Below are 21,019 nucleotides of genomic sequence, written 5' to 3' on the forward strand. Positions count from 1 at the left end.
CTCTCATTCCTTATATAAATATGAAATTTACTTGTGAGGAAAAGAAGAGCAATCAAGTGAGAAAAACAACATAGAAAATAAATCAAAAAATTGATATTCATCATAGTGTGAGATTAGAAATTCTAATGAGAGACTACAAAGACATTGCATTTCATCCTTATTGGGTGAGATTAAGTGTTATCCTCATAGAATGAAAGAAATAAGTATTATAATATTTTTATAATGGAAACATCTTTTACACTAGATCCAGTGAATTTTTACTTCTCAAATTGAAGATGTTTTCCATGTTAAAAATTCCTAGTATTATCATTATATTTTAGTTTATTTTCTGTTGTCTTATTACAGTTTTCGTAAGTGTTTATTTTAGAGAGAATTAATTATGATTTTTCCTATAAGAATCCACTGAAAAGGATTTCAAACCATGCCAGTTAGAAATTTACAAAGGGTCATAATTTGCACCTTATTAATGAGACAGTCTTGCGTCATATTGATTGATGACAATTAAAATTTTCCTAATAAGTTAATATGATAGGATATAAATTACAATAACAAAAAATTATAACAACTAATAAAATGTTCAAAATGAGTACAATATAAAACTGAGAAAATTACATAATTATATCTCTGGATGTTGATTATGGTAATCCTCTGGAGTTAAAATGCATGGTTTGGGACGATGTTGAGCCTAAGAGAGAGGCTTTATGCCAATTCATGTATTTCCTCTTTCTTGAGGTTAGCAACATCTCTAAACTTGACATATATCATTATCAAGACCAGTAATGTTTAATGAATACAAATGTGAATGTTTCTGTGTGGAAGACAAGGTCAGGTGCATTTGATTCGATAAAGATGATTGTGGGTATGCTAGAATTAGTTTTTGAACACATAATAAGCAATAGTGTGCCAAAGGTACCATCAACACATACACTTTTACACCTAATGCTCCCACATCTTCATTGCTAAGGTACCTCAAATAAAATATCTGGTTGGAGTAGAAGTTTTAAGATATATTGCCACAACCTAAATTGTTACATCTCATCTCATGATTAAGTTCGTGTCCTTCCATAATAACTATTAAATTAAATGAACAACTACTTTCCATAAATTACTCTCATCAATGCAATTACACGATAGTGCACAAATAATCTATACGGCATCAGGATACAAGTTAATTTGCAAAGGAATTAACCAACAAAAATTAACATTATTATGCACTTAAAAAAATTACTGCAAAGTATTATTGAGTTTTATGTTCCTAAGCTTCATTGTACTTAAACTCAGCTCTTCATTCACGTTATGAATTTTATTTTATACACATTTCGACATTTCTTTCTTCAGAAAAAGAAAAACCTGAAAATTGATCATAATTTCTCATGAAGTGATTGGAAGCATCTCGTGGAACAATGATTAAATTAAACCTAAATAGGTTTATATTTTATGGGCATGTTGAAAAATATTATAACGACATGACCAACACCAAGGTTTCAAAGACAGACTTTTCCGTATCTTTCCTCAGGTGAGATTGTATAATCAATACTTTTAGAGCTTGGTGCAGTCGAAATAATTTTTTTTATCATTTTACCAAAAACAAAATTAAAAAAAAGATAGTATCTTAATTATATATTTTCTAAAAAATCCACTACAGCTTCTGACTTAAAAACCGAAATAGAAAATAATTATAATTGTTTAGCATCCTCAATTACCTAAAAAAGTCTGAGAGGTGACCAACCAAAATACAAAACAAAAACATACAAAATACTATTTTAAGTCTCCAAAGTGACTGACAGAACACACAAAAATGATCTACACTCCCTTCGTTCGTGCCTAACGCTCAACTAAGCTCAAAATTTAAGTGCGTTAGTGTTCTTCAATGGCCGCCCCTGTCAAGAGATTCAATCATATTTCAATTATCTCTCCTTGCTGACCTCCGACGTGGAGGGGCAGATGATTCCTCCTTCTCTTTGTTTTCTTCATTCTCACCATTTGTTTGGTTAGAGGCACTTTCGGAGGGTTCTAAGTTTGTCTTCTCCACCCTTGTCTGCACAGCAGAACACATGGTCCAAACAGAACACAGTACAGAGATCAACATACACTCAGCATCAAACAAATTAGGTAAAGGAACATAAAGGGATAAAAGTGAGCATTAACAACTTACGGGCTTCTTTTTCCCACCAAATATGATCTTGAAGAAAACTGACACAAAGACGACCAAAATGGCTACAAGAATTCCAACTGTGAGATTGGGTTGCTCTTGACCCTTCTCGATGAGATCCTGCAGAAAGGGATAGATAGAATTTAAGTAATTTTCCAAAAAAACACTAAAAAGAAAGAAGAAAAGTATTCGCTAAACTACTTACATGGATTTTAGGCTTATAGGCACTCAGGAAGGGGATGTCTGCGATCTTGTATAAGAGGTCAAATACCTTCTTCTGAAAGGACAATACGAAATATTTTGCATATAAGGACATAATGATGGAAAACAAGTTAAATAAAAGATGAAATCGGGAGTAAACTCAAAATGACGTTACCTGGAAGCCTGCAATACCACTTGATCCAGCTTCAGTTTCCTCTTCCTTCTGTTTTTCTTTTTCAACTGAAAACTTGGGTTTCCATGTAGTCTCCCGATAGGACTCAGCAATTTTATCATCTTTAGCTATCAAGATGTTGTCAAACAAAATGCCATCTTGCATTGTCCAAATCTCGATACCAATAGCAGCGATTGGCTCAAAATCAGGTTTTTTAAGTTCAAAGTAAGCAGGGTTTGGAATATCCCTAGGCTTCCATATACCCTTATAAGCTGGATTTTCAATAAGTGGGGCATACCATTTTCCTTTATAAGCTGGATTCGACTTCGTTGGCCTTTTCCACTCACCACAGCCTGGGGCGGCTTCACATTTTGGGTTCTCAATCTTTGGGGCTTCCCATTCACCATCCTCCTCATCATCCCAATCTTCTGGTTTTGTTGCCTCTGGATCATCTATCTCCTCAGGTTCATCGTCTAACCATCCTTCAGGTTTTTCAGCTTCTTCATCAACAATTTCCAAGGGTGCTTCCTCATCCCAGTCATCTGGCTTTACAGCAATTGGGTCTGGAATTTTCTCTCTCTCATCCCAGTCCTCAGGCTTCTTATCATCTGGATCTGGGATTGTCTTGGTCGGGATAAGTGGAGGTTCAAAATCATCAGCACTTAAGAAGTCTGCCTTCTTCTTCTGTTCCCCGTCAAGCAAAATTAGCACCTCATTGTTAGGCTTCAAAATAGCCGTGTACACATGAGTTAATTTATCAGAAGGGACAGAAGGGGGATTCTTAAGATGGTGCTCAACATACTCCCCAGTCTTGGGATTCTTGTGTTTGAAAATGAAGTGTACTTTGTTTGTGGCACCACACTTATCAGGACCAAACATGATAGAATACGGAGATTCGTTGTCAAATTCCTTAGATTTCCATCCAGCATCCTGTGGTCGGAGATATTTTATATATGCTCCTCCACATTCAAGTCCATTCTGAAGCCGAGTTTCAAACTGAAGAACAACAGTTCCATCCTTGAGACTCACTGCCCCGTCAAGTTCCTTCACTATAGCATATTTTCTTGCTTTCTCACTGACAAGAAGACCATGATCATCATGTCCCTCACTCTTGGCATGTTTCCAGACACCTATAATCCAGACGATATATCAGATTTCGCAATATATCATCATTCAAGTCACACTACACTACCAAAAAATGAAAAACTACAATATAAAATCTACTGCATATGTAATTATTAATATGCAGAAACTTTAATTTACGTAAATAAATATGACTACAGCAAACAACTAGACTTTAAGAAGATAAGCAAGAGAATATTTAAAATAAAATAGTATTAAATATATTGAAAAGCGAATTCAATATATTTAATAGTGCATTTTACATAAAATACTCCACCAATTACATTCCTTAATATTGCACATAATATTGATCATTAAATCATACCACAAATGATAAGAACTACGACACAAAAATCATTTCACCCTTATAAATGGTAATGTGACTATAAGTAGCTTTTAATATAAAGAGTTAGGTTGTATGATCAATCTTTCGCACACCCTCCAATCACTACACATTGCATCCATTAAATGGATATACATGTGAGAATATGTATTTGGTTAAGGAAAAAATAGACTGAAAATAAAAAAGAGAAAATTTTAATAAAAAAAAAATTTAATAATAATTTATAGACACATAAATACATACATACATTCATATATATACATATAGACATATATTATACATATATACACGATTTAGTACACTCAATTTTGCTGCGAAAATAAAAGGATATTCTATTATGTTAACTAGATAAGCATCAGTCTATACTACCATATGTAATCTTACAAGCAAAATATCGTTATTACCATGCAAATGACAAGTACTACCTTTAAGGTATACTGTTTAATGGACTAAAAGAAATGTACTAAATGGGGAAAAAACATATATTATACAACGGGGGTTTAATGTCATGGTAATTTAAACAAGGGGAGTTAAATTACACAACATTTTTTGAAGTACTAATAACTGAAAAAATTCAACCCCATAATCAGTGCAGATTTTGACACTCATCAGCAGACCCCTCCTGCTACTATGTTTTACAGAATTTGTATTTCGTCCAATCATGTCCATAAATTTAGATTTCGGACATATTTATCTGACGTTGAAACTAACAACATAAAAGAAGAATTGGATTGAACTTAACACAAAGAAATATTGGACTGAAGCTAACAACAGTAATCAAACATTGAATTGAAATATTGTCTTGAGTGACATTCGCATAGAGTGATAAAAAATTGAAACTAACATCATTAAACAAAAATTAGATAGAAAGAAAATTTATACAGTAGAAAATAGAAACTGCATATATTTGTCAATCATGACCAGAGAAACAATTGAACAATTTGAATGAACTAAGTTTGTGTTAATTACCACTATATTCATCTTTCTGAGACACGATCCAACGACCTTCAAAATCCTCATCGAATGACTCGTAGAAGATCTAAAAACACGAAGGAGTGACAATTGATTAGCCAGAATATGGATCCAAACACCGAAAAAAACAGAAAACAAAAATTGAAAAGAAATGAAAATGAAGAATTACCGCGTCATCTGCATCTTCAGAAGCGCGGAGAAGCTGAAAAGAAGAGGCAGCGATCAAGAGGAGCACTGCAAAGATCCCAAGAGGGATTCGCTTCTGTTCTCCCATGTTCCACTGTAACTGTGAAACCCTAACAAGGAAGAGAAATTACCAATTTCTATAAAGTGTTTAAATCTCAGTGCTGTTGAGTCTATGCCATTATATATAGATCTCTCTCACACTTGCCTTGTGCTGTTTCAACCAATGGTTTAATGGGATACGTGACATTACCCAATAGTATATTGCCATGTGTTCTTTTTTCATCACACCCTGCTTCTTCATCATCTCACAAGGAAACTATGTAAGAAAGGTACCACAGGTAATAATAATATTTACTTTTAAAATTTAAATTATTTTCTAAATTCCTGCATGTTTATGTAGTTATACCTCTTATCAGAAAGAAAAATATAATAAGGTAAAACTAAAAAATACATAAAGGTAATATGATGCTAAAATATAAAAAAAATGTGTAAAATAAAATATAAAATTAGAGTATAAAATAATTAATTGTATAAATTAATATTTTTTATTTTATTTTTAAGTTAAATTGGTAAATATAATTTATTTTTAAAAAATTAATATACTAAAAAGTTAAGTTATTAGTATTTAAATGTGAATATTTTTATATGTATTGCTTTTAAGTATCTTAACTTTTTAATAAACAGTCATGTTAGTATTTAAATTTGAATATTTATATATATGATATTGTACAACTTTTTTAATAATTTTATATTTTAGTTTTATTTCAATGAATTATTATGTTTGTAATAACCATATAAATATTAACGTTGTAATGAAGAATTGAGAAATGATATTTACTGTAGAAGGAATTTCATAACTTTTTACTAATATACGAAGAAGAAAGAAGAAAGATAGGTAGTATAAATGGAGAAGACGAAATTATTCATGTTTAAAATAAACTTTCATAACTAAAAGAAATTATTATTTTTTATTCGAATTAAGATAATCGATTAATAATTATATATATATATAATAATGTGATATTGATACTAATTTTGGTTTACTTTATTAATTTTTACAATTTTATTTTATTTTTTTAAAATTTATTTTCAACAACTTTGTATGTATTAATAAAGTTAACTAATTCATATTTTTTAAACTTACCGTAACAAAAATAATATTTTAATTAGATGCGAGCTTTATGTTTAAATAACTAATTATATTTTATTTTAAAATAATTTTACTCACGAAATTAAAATTGTAAACTTACAATTTTATCTATTTTTTTATTTTCATCAAATTTTCATAAACTTTCTTTTTATTTTTTCTTCACTTTTTTGTTATATTTCTCTTTATCAAAACAATCTCATTTCCTATTATCTTTTCTCCAAAATCCAACTTTTTCTTCTCTCTCAAATCTGCTCATTAGAAACAAACACACCTTAACTCACCATCAAATGTTTGAACTATTAGGAAATATTAGGAAATAGAAGAAAAAAATAATAACATATACAAAATTTAGAGAAAATCATCAACTTTATTAATAAAAGATTATTACTCTCGTGAAATGGTTGATGAATATTTTTTAATTTCGTTATAGATGCAATGGAACCACACAACAATTATCACCGACTAACTATACCTATGAAGGAATTATCTAACTTCCATTTCAATATTTTCTTTACACAATTTTTTTTTTAGCACCACTTATAAGTAAGCATATATGTCACATTCTTATTAATGAGAATTTTTATCAAACTCAACTTTTGTTGATCCATCATATCATGATTCTAATGATAGTGAACATCAATGTGTTTTACGTGTAAAAAATGTAGGAACTAATTGAAGGAAATAAGAAAAGACAAAAGGTTATAGCAACTGATTGAACGTAATTGCACAGAATTGCAAAACTGATCTTATTCATTTGATTTACTCAATCATATATATAAAATAAAATTACAATTATTGTAACCTATAAAATAAGAATACTAACATGCCTGTAAACTAACCATTAATGCAATATAACGGTAAAATAGTTTAAGGTAATAAAATCAAAAATTAATAATAATAAAATCTGAATAACCAACATCCTCCCTTGATTCTAATTTGGAACAACCTTCCCAATTTGAGTTATGATATTGTTTTTCTCAATCGCCATCAATTCTTCATTCATATCCTTTTGCCCATTTGGGGTGTTGAATGACATCAGAAGTCTCACAGGTTCTGATTCTGCAAGAAAAGCAAAGTGAACCAAATCTCCATTGTCATCAACTTCATCATCAAGATTTACTTCGCAAATCTTGAAGATGTACAGGTTGTCGTTGCTGCCTTCTTGGTCACTCCATCATAGTTGCAATTGGAGTTGTAACTTCAGGTTGAATTACAGCTTCAGGTTGAAGTGCAACTTCAGGTTGAGCTGCAAGTGCTTCAAGAGTGACTCCATCTTCCACATCATCCTTCAAAACGTAAATATATTGTTTTTTCGAATCCATTTTAGCTGCTGCATTCCATTGCCATTCCTCATCTTCGGCAAATGTAACATCACGACTGATAATCACCTTCTTTGTCATTGGATTGTACAGTTTGTATCCCTCATGCTTATATCCAATGAAAATGGTCTTCACTGCCTTATCATCCAACTTCGATCTTGCTGCCTTGGGAACATGAGCATAAGTAATTGACCCAAATACCTTCAAGTGTTGCACATTGGGTTTGAAATCCACTCCATGCCTCAATCGGAGTTGTGTTAGGAACACTCCGAGTGGGTCATCTGTTTATCAAATATACCGCACATGTTACGGCCTCAACCCAAAAATAATTTGGCATACATTTCGCTTTAAGCATGCTCCTCGCCATGTCCATGATTGTTCTATTCTTTCTCTCAGCAACTCCATTGTGTTGTTGAGGTGTGTAGGGGCAAGTTATGTTATGTTGCAACCCAAGTTCTTCACAGTGCCTCTTGAATTCATTAGACTTGTACTCACCTCCTCCATCACTACACACCATCTTGATTTGTCTGTCACTCTCTCTTTCAACAAATGCTTTAAATATTTTAAACCACTGGAATACCTCATCCTTGCTTTTCAATACATAAATCCAGGTTTTCCTTGAAAAATCATCAATAAAGGTTAAAAAATACTTATTACCTCCAACTGATGATATGTTAATCGGGCCACAAACATTTGTATGAACAAGCTCCAAAGGAAATTTTGTACGCCAAGGCTCCTTAACAAATGGTATCCTGTGATTCTTTTCAAAAATGCAAGCCTCACACAATTGATCAGGGTGATGAATATGGGGTAAACCATTCACTATATTTCTTTTGGAAAGGTTTTTTCAAACTCTGAAAATTTAAGTGTCCAAAGCGTAAATGTCATAACCACGATTCATTATTCACTATTGCATTCAAGCACTTGAAATCACCCATATGAATATCTACCGGAAACATGCGGCTTTGATAAAAAGGATTTAAGAATCAAACTACCTTTTTTTATCAAAAATTGATAATTTATTTTCAACTATGTGCATCACATAACCCTTCTCGGCCAGCTGCCCCATACTCAACAAATTACTTTTCATATCAGGTACATAGAAAACATCATAGATGTACCTGTGATCACCATTCTTCAATTTGATAAGAATTCGCCCTTTTCCAGTCATCGGAACGAACCTGCCATCACCGAATTTCACTTTTGTGCGAAATGAGTCATCCAAATCTGCAAACAACTCCTTCTTACCACACATATGATTCGTGCAACCTGTATCTAAATACCAAGTCTCAGTGTTTGGGGTTTCATTTGATGTGGCTGCCATTGGTATTGTATGATCCTCTTCATCTTGTACGTGATTACTCTCTTCTTGAGCACAATTGACAGCATGATTATCACCTTTTGATCTGCACTCATTTGCATAATGACCACGTTTATGGCAATTATAACACTCAACATTTGATTTATTATAAATGTCTCCTTGTCCTCCGCGACCACGTTCCTCGCGCCAAGCGCCTCCATGATTCTGGCCACCACGACCTTTGTTGAAATAGCTACCATGTTTATGATAGGAGCTACCAATTGAGGCTTGTGCTTGTAAAGCCTGTTCAATTGGTTTTTCAATCTTATTGTCATTCATCCGCTGCTCATGCGCTCGTAGAGAACCAGACAATAACCTTACTGTCATTTTTGAAATGTCATTAGCCTCTTCAATTGCGGCAACAACATGTTCAAATCTGGGAGTTAAAGATCTCAAAATCTTTTCCACCTTTGTTTGCTCCGAATGTGTTTCACCATTGGTCTTCATCTGATTTGTCAAGGCAAGAACTTTATTTATATAGACATCAATAGTCTCTGTGGTTTCCATCTGCAGCAGTTCATATTGGCGTCTTAGGGTTTGAAGACGCACCCTCTTGATCTTGTCATCACCTTTATAATTGGTTGACAAAATTGTCCAAGCCTCACTGGCTGTTATTGCTCATTCTATCTGCTCAAACGCATCTCGTCATTCATGGATGAGATACAAAGCCTTATTGTCCTTCTTCTACTGATCACGATACGCTACTCATTGCGCCTCAGTTGCATTAGCAGCTAATGTAGACACTCCACTCTCAACATCCCATAACTCATGATAATCAAATAAAACTCTCATTTGCACACACCACCGATTGTAATTTTTTCCATCAAGGATAGAGACTTATAACTGGGTAGAGTTCATGATAACAACCTAGCTCTTGATACCAGTTGTAGGAACTAATTGAAGGAAATAAGAAAGGGCAAAAGGTTATAGCAACTGATTGAACGTAACTGCACAGAATTGCAAAACTGATCTTATTCATTTTGATTTACTCAATCATATATATAATAAAATACAATACAATTACGGTAACCTATAAAATAAGAAGACTAACTAAAATGCCTGTAAACTAACCATTAATGCAAACGGTAAAATAGTTTAAGGGTAATAAAATCAGAATTAATAATAATAAAATCTGAATAAAAAAAAATACTTTTGAAATTTATACAAATTCAAATTTTTATCGTGTATAAAATAACAGACTTGAACACCCATTTATTCCTTACAATTTTTTTTTTCTTCTTTAAGGATTTAAACTAAATCACATGTATGATTCTCCCCAAAGAATCAACCTCATCCTACATAAAGCACAATCATCTCTTTTTTATTTGTGTGACAATACGTATTTGAATACGTACTATTTTCTCTTGCCAAATGTCATCTTTCTTGTAACAGACATTCAAATCCAGGAAGTATACTCTATTCTATTATCTGAGCGCAAAAACTGCAACTTTTTTTCTTGCTATACCACAACATGCAATCTATAAATTGTGTTAGAAAATACATACTACCACCTAGTGATTATACCCCTAAGGGACCACATACATAAAATGCACCACACTAAGTAATTATAGTCTCTTTACAGATGTGGAGTTGAGATGAATTTTTCATTATTTACCACACAAACAATGATTACAAGATTGATTTGTCATATCCTTAATATTGATCAACTTCTTAATTGAGATTTATATTATTAATCCTTCTCACTCATGTGACCAAGTTTTTGGTGGCACAAATCCTACAACTCTTGTCTACTACGTTAATGCTTTTGAGTTCATATTTACTTGAGTTTTGTATAAGTTATATCATGAAGTTTTTGCATGCTAAAATCACATAATTTTGTTTGTCTTTCTTGTTTGATGAACAATCCACATTCAATGACCATTCATGTTTGTCCTAGATAGTTAAAAAATTATTAACTAAAATTTGTTTTTTCATTGGGATGCTAGCTTTTTCTTGTTCGAAAAATTTATCTTTTGCAATACTTTATAAATTAAGTAGTTAATATTTACTACTAGTTGAAAGCTTTGGAAGTATGGTTCAACCATTAGACTTCATTAATGTTTAGAGAGCTTTGAATAAAGAGAATAGTTTCGTATTTGTTAGGATTTTCTCAATACCTCAATGATAATGAAATCAAAGAATTTGTCTCCTTTAACTCCAAAACATACTTTTATGGGTTCAAACACATATACTTTTTTTACCTCACAAAGGCTCATATAAGGTGTTACAAGTGATCTTTGATGTTAGTCCAATCTTTGAAGATTTTATCCATGAGATACTGATAGGTTGCTCCAATATTTTTAAGCCAAATGAAATGACATTATAACATAGTTTGTTTCTTCAATGATAAAAACAATCTTATCTTTGTTTGATTGTACCCAAAATATGCAACTAAAAAGCTAAGAATCTCAAAACCTTATGAATTGTCTTCTTATTAACCAATACTCTACAAGAGACAAGAATTTTTGGAAATTCTTTATTAAGATTAGTATAATTTGTGTACATTTTTCGTTTATCATATGACTTCTTAATAATGACAACATTGGTCAACCATATAATGTAGTTGATTTCTCGGATGAAGTCAACTTCTTAATAATTTAAGGACTTCTTTTACCTAGTTTGTGCTTCTTTTAGGTTATAGAATTGGATTTTGAAAAGATAGTCAACTTGTGGCAAATAAAATTGGTATCCATTCCTAGCATGCCAGCTACACTCCCTCTAAAAAGGTTGGTATTATAAAAGAATACATTATTGTGTTGCTTCATGATAAGGCATAATGTGATTTGGTCAATGTAGGTACATTTGCCTCGCTATAATCTGAGTTAGAACTTAAACATCTTTTTATCAAATGATGGTCAATGGTTATTCACTTAGTGTATGGGTCCAAGTCGATGTCTTTGGTATGATTATTATAGTTTTCAATCAAGAACATATTGACATCGTAGCTTTGGTGTGACTTTCATGGTTCTTCCTCTAATAGATTGACAATTGTTTCTATCATTTTTTTTATGTTTTAACCTTGGCTTTCGGTGCAAGCCTTATACTTTCTTCTCTTCACATATTTAAAGTGTAAGATAACATTATTACGTTGTGGACATAACATTCTCTAGCTTCTTTAGGGTTGATATTGAGTTACAAGACTCCTATTTTTAGTTGGAAACTTCATGGCCATATGCATGAAGTGAACAAATTCATGTTAACTCAATTTGAAGTTGGATGAGTACAAAGTATCAATTTCAATAAATATATATTGAATGGTGATTCATCAAAGATAGTTTGAGATCTACATAATTTTTAACATGTACTATTTCTTTGATGAATCTCACTAAGGACCTTACATATTACTTGACCAAATTGAAATGTTTGAATTTGAAAAATCTCAACCAATAAAATTTATTATTTGAATTACCCTGATCATTTTTATATGTATATTTATTTCTATTCCTTTAGTATTGTATACCACTCATATTAATTCATAGTCATGTTTTTTTATTGTTTGAACTTCTTGTTATTTGTTGTTATATCATAAATCTTGATAGTCAATCATCATTTTATAATGATAATTTAATTGTTATCATTACAAAATAAATATATTTTAATTTATATAATATTTCATTAATGATGATTCTTATGAGTTTATTATCTATTTTAAGCTTAGAGATATGATTAATATGTTTCTAATAAAATTTAAATTAATTATATTAAAATTACATGAGATCACACTATTTACTTTTCTATTTTATTATTACATTGCGATAACTATTTAAAAATTGTATCTTCAATACCAACAGTAAAATGACTGATAATTGATAATCTATCGCAATATTCTTATTAAAAAAAACATCTTTATTTTTAATAAATAAAATATTAATGATATCTCTTTTTTCTAAGATATAGAAATTATATTTAAATATATAAATGTGTATATATATATATATATATTATAGAACCTTATTATTTATTCATATTATCTTAATTTTATATTTATAATTTGTTTTTAAAAATAAAAAAATCACAAATTAACTAGAATATTATTTTTTTTAAAAGAGAAATGTTTATCCAAAATAATTTTTTTCTTAAGTAACTATCTTAATAATAATAAATTATGTCTTGGGTAAATGGTTTTTACAACTGTTTTAAATGTATTTTTTTTCTTATCCTTTATCTTTTTTATCATAATATTGATTTTCATCATTCTTTATATTAATGTTTGTTAATAAAAAATTTTAATTTTTTAACTTTAATTTTCATAATTTTACCTTTTTAATCTTAGTATTTGTTAATCGGCGTTTTAAATTTTATATAGGGACATGTGTATCTACTTTTTTAAATGATAATAAAATACATAATTAAAAAAACAGATATTATAGTAATTATAAAAATTTATATTAAAGTATTAAAAACTAATATAGAAAAATTAAAATAAATATTTGTTACTAATTTTAATATTTATAGAAATTCTTATGTATTATAATAGTTTATTTTATAAATAATAAGAAAACAAATACATTATGTTCATAAGGATACACTAAAAAACAGTTAATCCTTTTATTATTAATAAATAAATTTAAGAATAAATATTTTTTAATAATAATAACCTACATATAACGAGTAATTATGTGACATACTAAAAATAAATCAACTACCTATTATATTTTTATATATTTTATTACAAATTTAACAATACATCAATTTTTTAATTATATATTTTTGTTTTCGTTAAATAAAAATATGGGGACTGTATAAAAGAATTTAAGAAATGTGAATGTGAAGACAATTCAAAATTTATAGAAGAAATGGATTTCTTTGCTACATTACTAAAAATATAAAGAAAAATAAAATAATTGTAATTGTACATCCTCCTCAAACAATTCGAATAAAACTAAGTCTCCAAGAGTGACCATGTCACACACAAAATGATTCACTCATATTTCAATTTCAATTCTCTCTCCTAATTGACCTCCGACGGGCAGGGGCAGACGATGAGGATTCCTCCTTCTCTTTGTTTTCCTCATTCTCCACATTCTCACCACTTTTTTTGTTGCTGCTAGAGGACTCTACATTTGTCTTCTCCACCTTCGTCTCCACCTTCGTCTGCACAATCCCAAAGACACTCAGTATAATTTTTTTTTCCAGGCAATGTACATACAAGAATAAAAGTGAGCATTGTTTAACTACTTACGGGCTGCTTCTTCCCACCAAATATGATCCTGAAGAAAATTGAAACGAAGATAACCAAAATGGCTACAAGGATGCCAACAGTGAGATTGGGTTGCTCTTGACCTTTCTCAATGAGATCCTGCAGAAAAAGATAGATAGAATTTTAAGTCATTTTCCAAGAAGACGCTATTAGGAAGGAAGACAAATATTTGCATGCTACTTACATGGATTTTAGGCTTATAGGCACTCAGGAAGGGAATGTCTGCGATCTTGTATAAAATGTCAAATACCTTCTTCTGAAAGGATAAAAGGTAATATTTTGCATGAGGACATAATGCTGAAAACTAAAATAAACGAGACATGAAAGCGAGAGTAAACTAAAAATGCAAAAATGACGTTACCTGGAAGCCTGCAATACCACTTGATCCAGCTTCATTTTCCTCTTCCTTCTGTTTTTCTTTTTCAACTGAAAACTTGGGTTTCCATGTAGTCTCCCGATAGGACTCAGCAATTTTATCATCTTTAGCTATCAAGATGTTGTCAAACAAAATGCCATCTTGCATTGTCCAAATCTCAATACCAATAGCAGCGATTGGCTCAAAATCAGGTTTTTTAAGTTCAAAGTAAGCAGGGTTTGGAATATCCCTAGGCTTCCATATACCCTTATAAGCAGGATTTTCAATAAGTGGGGCATACCATTTTCCTTTATAAGCTGGATTCGACTTCGTTGGCCTTTTCCACTCACCACAGCCTGGGGCGGCTTCACATTTTGGGTTCTCAATCTTTGGGGCTTCCCATTCACCATCCTCCTCATCATCCCAATCTTCTGGTTTTGTTGCCTCTGGATCATCTATCTCCTCAGGTTCATCGTCTAACCATCCTTCAGGTTTTTCAGCTTCTTCATCAACAATTTCCAAGGGTGCTTCCTCATCCCAGTCATCTGGCTTTACTGCAATTGGGTCTGGAATTTTCTCTCTCTCATCCCAGTCCTCAGGCTTCTTATCATCTGGATCTGGGATTGTCTTGGTCGGGATAAGTGGAGGTTCAAAATCATCAGCACTTAAGAAGTCTGCCTTCTTCTTCTGCTCCCCGTCAAGCAAAATTTGCACCTCATTGTTAGGCTTCAAAATAGCCGTGTACACATGAGTTAATTTATCAGAAGGGACAGAAGAGGGATTCTTAAGATGGTGCTCAACATACTCCCCAGTCTTGGGATTCTTGTGTTTGAAAATGAAGTGTACTTTGTTTGTGGCACCACACTTATCAGGACCAAACATGATAGAATACGGAGATTCGTTGTCAAATTCCTTAGATTTCCATCCAGCATCCTGTGGTCGGAGATATTTTATATATGCTCCTCCACATTCAAGTCCATTCTGAAGCCGAGTTTCAAACTGGAGAACAACAGTTCCATCCCTGAGACTCACTGCCTTGTCAAGTTCCTTCACTATGGCATATTTTCTTGCTTTCTCACTGACAAGAAGACCATGATCATCATGTCCCTCACTCTTGGCATGTTTCCAGACACCTATAATCCAGATGATATATCAGATATTATATTAAATTTAGCAATATTTCATCAATCAAGTAACATAAGCAATATTTAACGGTACATTTTACAATACTCCAGCAACTATATTCCCTATCATTGCACACAATTTTGATCATTAAATCTCAGCAGCACAAATTATAAGCATTAGAACCTCCATGTTTAGATAAGATATTAGATTAGATTTAGCAATATATCATTAATAAAGTAACATTACAAGAGGAGTGGGATAATTTGCATGGGTGTATGACCCAAACCTCCATGTTTTCACAACACAAGCAAAAAATTAAAATATTTAATCTACTTCAAATGTAATAAACTAGATTATTAATATGCACAAACTTTAATTTCACATAAATAAATAGGACTATAGCTAACAACTAGTATTTAAAATAAGCAATACAATATTCAAAATAAATTGTTGTATTAAATATACTGAAAAGCGAATACAGTATACTTAGCACAATTTACATCAACCTTTATCAATGGTAATGTGGCTATAAGCATTGTGGTTCTATGATCAATGTTCCTCACACTCTCACAAATAAATACCCTCTCACTGGAATTGCATCCCTTATAGACACACACATATGATCCTTAACAATGTCTTGTTTGGCAAAGGGATAAGAAATAGAGGGAGAGAAAGTTGGCAGGTTAGGAATGAAGGTAAATAGTTGAGAAGTAGAGTAATATGTGTTTGGTTAAAGAGAAATATAGCAAAAGTAAAAAGTGAAAATGTAATATAAAAAAATAAAATAAATTATATATAGTACACTCTTTTTAGAGTAAATTATGTAATGAAATAAAAGGATATGTTAACTAAATAAGCGATTATCGTAACATACATAGTTAATCACTAAAATACACATCATTTAAAAATAACTTCAATATTACCATGTAAATGAATGCAAATGACAACTAGTACGTTTAAGGTACACTGGACAATGGCAGTGAATAAGTATTCAATGGAATATATACTCTACAACAAGCAAAAGTATGGGTTACTAATAATTGAGAGAATTTAACACATTAACCAATACAGATTTAGCACTCATTTAGCAGACCCCTCCTGCTAGTATGTTTTACAGAAATTGTTTTGTGAGTCTATAATCATAGGTATAGAAAGATCGTCATTGAATTTCGTCCAATCATGTCAATAAATTTAGATTTCGGACGCAATTGTGTGACATTGAAACTAACAACATTAAACAAACATTGGATTAAAGCTAACACATTAAACAAATATTGGATTGAAGCTAACAACAGCAAACAACCATTAGATTGAAAGGATGTCTCGAGAGAAATTCTCATCCGTGAATGAGCAGAGTTATAAAAAATGGAAACTAATAATATTAAACAAATATAGGAAAGAACAACTTTACAACACAGTAAAAAAAGAGAAACAGTATACATTCAACAGCGCACCAGAAAAACTATTGAACAATTTGAAATCACATAGAATGAACTGAGCTTGTGTTAATTACCACTGTATTCCTCTTTCTGAGACACGATCCAACGATCTTGAAAATCCTCATCGAATGATTCGTAGAAGATCTAAAACACATGAAGAAGTGACAATTGATTAGTCAGAATGTGGCAAAAACGGAGATCCAATCATGAAAAAACAGAAAACAAAAATTGAAACAAATGAAAAGGAGGAAATGAAGATGAAAATGAAGAATTACCGCGTCATCTGCATCTTCAGTAGCGCAGAGAAACTGAAAAGAACAGGCAGAAATCAAGAGGAGCACCGCAAACATCCCGAGAGGGATTCGCTTTCGTTCTCCCATGTTCCACTACAACTGTGAAACCCTAACCCTGTCACGGAAGAGAAATTTCCAATCTCTAGAAAGTGTTTAAATCTCAGTGCTATTCAGAGTATTTGGCATCATATATAGATCTCTCTCACACTTTGCCTTGTGCTGTTTCAACCAATGGTTGTATGGGCCACGTGACACTACCCAATAGTATATTGCCACGTGTCCTTTTTACATCACACCTGCTTCGCTACAAACATGTAATATAAGTAGCATAAGTACTCATAATTATTTTAATTTTTTTTAAAGTTTTATTTATGACTATTATAAATAAAGTTAGTTATCTTACTTCTAACACTTATTTAAATTAATTATTCTGAATGAAAATGTACGAATTTATATAAACATAAAAACACTTAGTTTAATCATTAATACCTAGTTTAGCTACATGTTTGCTAAGGAAAATATGTAACTTAAGTTACACTAGTAACAGCAAGGTTTATACCTACAACTTTTACAGAAAGAAAACATAAAGATATAATAAATTTAATACTAAATTATAAACAAACAACAATGTGTAAAAATATATAAATATTATAGTACGGAGATTTTAATTCTTGTTATATTTTCTAAAATTTTGAAAATTATTAAGTATAATTACAAGACAATAAAAGTTAGGATATGTTTTTATTTATACATATCTGAAATAAGTTTCGTTATCTAATCTTTAACACGTATTTAAATTAAATGTTTTTTAATATAAATACAGATTTTTACACTTTAAAAATACATGAAGCGTAATTTGATTAAAAATTCTTTAAATTACAAGAATATATTTTTACTTAAAATAAGTAATATATGAAAAACCCAAATATTGTCATCATAAAAGGGGTGAAATCACATTTGTTTTTATCTGTATATTTACATTATTTTATTCATTTTTTTGTTTGAGGTAAAGATAATTTGGTAATTAACTACATTGTTTAGCTTGTAAGTACTGCTTCTGGTGTAATAATTTGTGTCCTAAGCGTATTTTGTACGATATAAGCTTCCAAAGTGTAACTTGGTGTTGTACTAAATTTATTAGTAAGTAGTTGTTGAAGATTAAATTAGAATTTGATTACGTTATAATATTTAACATGAAAAAGCAAGTAGCGAAAGCCACTGCAGTGAGTTACACAGAGAGAGGTGGTTGAGTTGTATTTACATAGACTCAGACGTGGGAAGGATCAACTCCAACGGATTTCAGAGTCTCGAGACGGGGGGTGTGGGTATAGGTATCTTTGGCGGCGGAGTTAGGGATGTGGTGGTGATCGGGGTAGATGCGGTCTTGCACGTGCGCCACTTTCCGGAAGAAGGATTGCTTGATGAACTTCTCAGTCTCCTCCGCCACGTGATCGGGTTCCACCACTTCGGGGAGAGTCTCTCTTCTCTGCTTCTTCACGTGCACCGTTGGGGAATTCCTCAATTGCTGCCACGCAGTGTGGAGACCTAGCCCCGTCGACAACGTGATCATCCCAATCGCCACGTACACCGCCACAAAGTCCTGTTTCGATGACTTCCCCTTCTGCTGGTTAGCACGCCCGTAATCCGCCGAAGCTGCGTACGCTTTCATCTTTGGTGCTGTTGAGGTTGTGTACGCTGCCCTACCTCCAACACCGTTTTTCAACGCTGCTAACCAATTTCCCCTCTGCACCACCACATCACATCGTCATTGTCAATAACATCACGCTACATATTAACATAAATGCATCACACATATATAACAACTTGAAGAAACAACAAAATCTTACCATAGGCCTGAAAACCATGATTTCCAATTGTACTTGTTTCTTGCAGCTGCGAAAACTGAAATCAGCTTGTGTTCGTTTTTTGAATGCTGTGGTTGTTGGTTATTCTAGTGGCGCTCTTATATAGTTTGGTGGATATGATCGTTTGCAGAGATAGCGAAGTGAGGCTGGGCAGAGAAAGAATGTTCTGGAGCCACGTTGAAGGATGTGGAAGCCACAGGGCACGTGTCGCTTTCTGCTTTTGACACGTGAGCCGCAGAAGGCTCCGGAAGTGACACGATTTTACAGTGAGTACTCAGAATCTTATTTACCAATGCCTAAACTACATAAGATAATAAGATAAGATACACACATTGCGTTATTTTATTTTATTTTTATATAACAATGGTATTGAATGTTTGGTACATTTTTTTTGGATGGTGGGTGTGTATTGCAATCCCTACCATATTGTAATGGTTGGTTTAAAGTTTAGAATTTAGGATTTAAAATGTATAATTTAATTTAATTATTCGTTTTTTTTTATAAAAAAAAGTAATATACTAATTAATCCTTAATTAACCTTTGTCGATGAAAAAGATAATAATCGCTTATGTTTAAGGGTTAATTTTTCATATTTTCGATTTCTATTGTACGGTTTGTTGTTTAAAGTACTTAAAGTTATGTGATTAATATATATAATTATTTAAGATTATCCAACAACTTGTTAAATAACATATCAGTATATGATTTTTCCGTTTCAAATATGAACCAATAGATTATCGTATAAGTAGATAAATAATTTAATAGTAATTTCAATCTCAAATATCGTATAGATTGATATGTAACGAGTTCTTATTTTGATCTTAATAATTTACTAATTCAAAATCTAACTTCTTTACAATTTTTGAATGCTTCTTTTTCGAGGACAAGACATTTAATGTCTTGTATTTTTCCCTTCCATTTCTATTTTATCAAGAGTTATCTTGTTTTTCATGTGGATCATGTGTTTACCATTCCATTTGGTAACTATTTTTTTTTAATATTAGGACATCTTCCATTTGGTAACAATTTCCATGTAGTAACATTGCTAGTTATCCTTTTTTTTTATTGTATTGTAAATTATTTTGTATTTTCATTTGCACATAATAAATTATATGTTGCATTGTTCATTATTTTATTCCAAATTCTTGTATTAATTCTTGATATGATTTACTACTTATTCCACCAGACTTCTTATTTTTGAAGTCATTGATGTGATAACTTAATGTCTGGCCCTATCAACTTTGATGATGATTATTTATGAGTATAATTGAAGTCTCTTATTTTATCAACCTTGAGAATGACACGAGAGGGAGAAGTTTTATTTCTCTATCAATCTATATAGTAATTAAATAGGAAGACAAAGTGTCTCACTCTATCAACTTTGATAATAATTAATAAAAAAAATATATTGATTATAATTAGAGAGGGAAATTTGAACTATCTCATTCTATCAATTTTAAAAGTGATTAAAAAAAGAAGGGAATGATTAGATGTCTCTCACATTAACAAATTGATGATTAACATATATATTTTTAAAGTGTTTACATGGCTTTATTATTTTGCATGTCTCATTAAAAAAAACACAAAGATGGTTTTACATCATGAAATGTGTCATTTACACTGTCATATAAATGATATTGATTGAAAATATGATTTGTTAAAAATGACAAATATTGTTGTAAAGTAAAAAATAAGAATAAATAAATAAATAAATAAACAAATGTTTGTAAAATGACAATAAAATATTTTAAACTTTATTAGTATA

The 21,019-nt window shown here is 31.3% G+C and overlaps 3 protein-coding genes across 3 annotated transcripts; all 3 read right to left on the reverse strand.

Moving 5' to 3' along the window:
• Nucleotides 1–1,593: 1,593 nt before the first annotated feature.
• On the reverse strand, nt 1,594–5,313 carry LOC137812553 (calnexin homolog). The gene is made up of 6 exons (XM_068614624.2): nt 5,132–5,313; nt 4,960–5,029; nt 2,529–3,655; nt 2,358–2,429; nt 2,156–2,272; nt 1,594–2,038 (listed from the first exon to the last, which is right to left on the reverse strand). Exons 1-6 carry the CDS (start codon nt 5,234–5,236, stop codon nt 1,904–1,906), a joined length of 1,626 nt encoding a protein of 541 aa, XP_068470725.2. The 5' UTR covers nt 5,237–5,313; the 3' UTR covers nt 1,594–1,903.
• An 8,433-nt stretch (nt 5,314–13,746) lies between these two features.
• LOC137812552 (calnexin homolog) lies at nt 13,747–18,470 on the reverse strand. The gene is made up of 6 exons (XM_068614623.2): nt 17,372–18,470; nt 17,171–17,240; nt 14,539–15,665; nt 14,362–14,433; nt 14,160–14,276; nt 13,747–14,071 (listed from the first exon to the last, which is right to left on the reverse strand). Exons 1-6 carry the CDS (start codon nt 17,474–17,476, stop codon nt 13,916–13,918), a joined length of 1,647 nt encoding a protein of 548 aa, XP_068470724.1. The 5' UTR covers nt 17,477–18,470; the 3' UTR covers nt 13,747–13,915.
• A 77-nt stretch (nt 18,471–18,547) lies between these two features.
• LOC137812556 (NFU1 iron-sulfur cluster protein) lies at nt 18,548–19,400 on the reverse strand. The gene is made up of 2 exons (XM_068614628.2): nt 19,237–19,400; nt 18,548–19,133 (listed from the first exon to the last, which is right to left on the reverse strand). The coding sequence occupies exons 1-2, from the start codon at nt 19,252–19,254 to the stop codon at nt 18,657–18,659; spliced, it is 495 nt and encodes a 164-aa protein (XP_068470729.1). The 5' UTR covers nt 19,255–19,400; the 3' UTR covers nt 18,548–18,656.
• Nucleotides 19,401–21,019: the final 1,619 nt, after the last annotated feature.

This window comes from Phaseolus vulgaris, chromosome 2 (genome assembly GCF_051622355.1).
Source record: "Phaseolus vulgaris cultivar YP4 chromosome 2, ASM5162235v1, whole genome shotgun sequence".
NCBI lineage: Eukaryota > Viridiplantae > Streptophyta > Magnoliopsida > Fabales > Fabaceae > Phaseolus > Phaseolus vulgaris.

Coding starts and splice junctions, on each gene's coding strand:
- LOC137812553 (XM_068614624.2), bottom strand. CDS start 5,236: ATGGGAGAACAGAAGCGAATCCCTCTTGGGATCTTTGCAGTGCTCCTC. Junction 5,030..5,131: donor CTGAAGATGCAGATGACGCG/GTAATTCTTCAT, acceptor TCGTGTTTTTAG/ATCTTCTACGAGTCATTCGA. Junction 2,273..2,357: donor CCTATAAGCCTAAAATCCAT/GTAAGTAGTTTA, acceptor CCCTTTCTGCAG/GATCTCATCGAGAAGGGTCA.
- LOC137812552 (XM_068614623.2), bottom strand. CDS start 17,476: ATGGGAGAACGAAAGCGAATCCCTCTCGGGATGTTTGCGGTGCTCCTC. Junction 17,241..17,371: donor CTGAAGATGCAGATGACGCG/GTAATTCTTCAT, acceptor CATGTGTTTTAG/ATCTTCTACGAATCATTCGA. Junction 15,666..17,170: donor TCAGAAAGAGGAATACAGTG/GTAATTAACACA, acceptor TCTGGATTATAG/GTGTCTGGAAACATGCCAAG.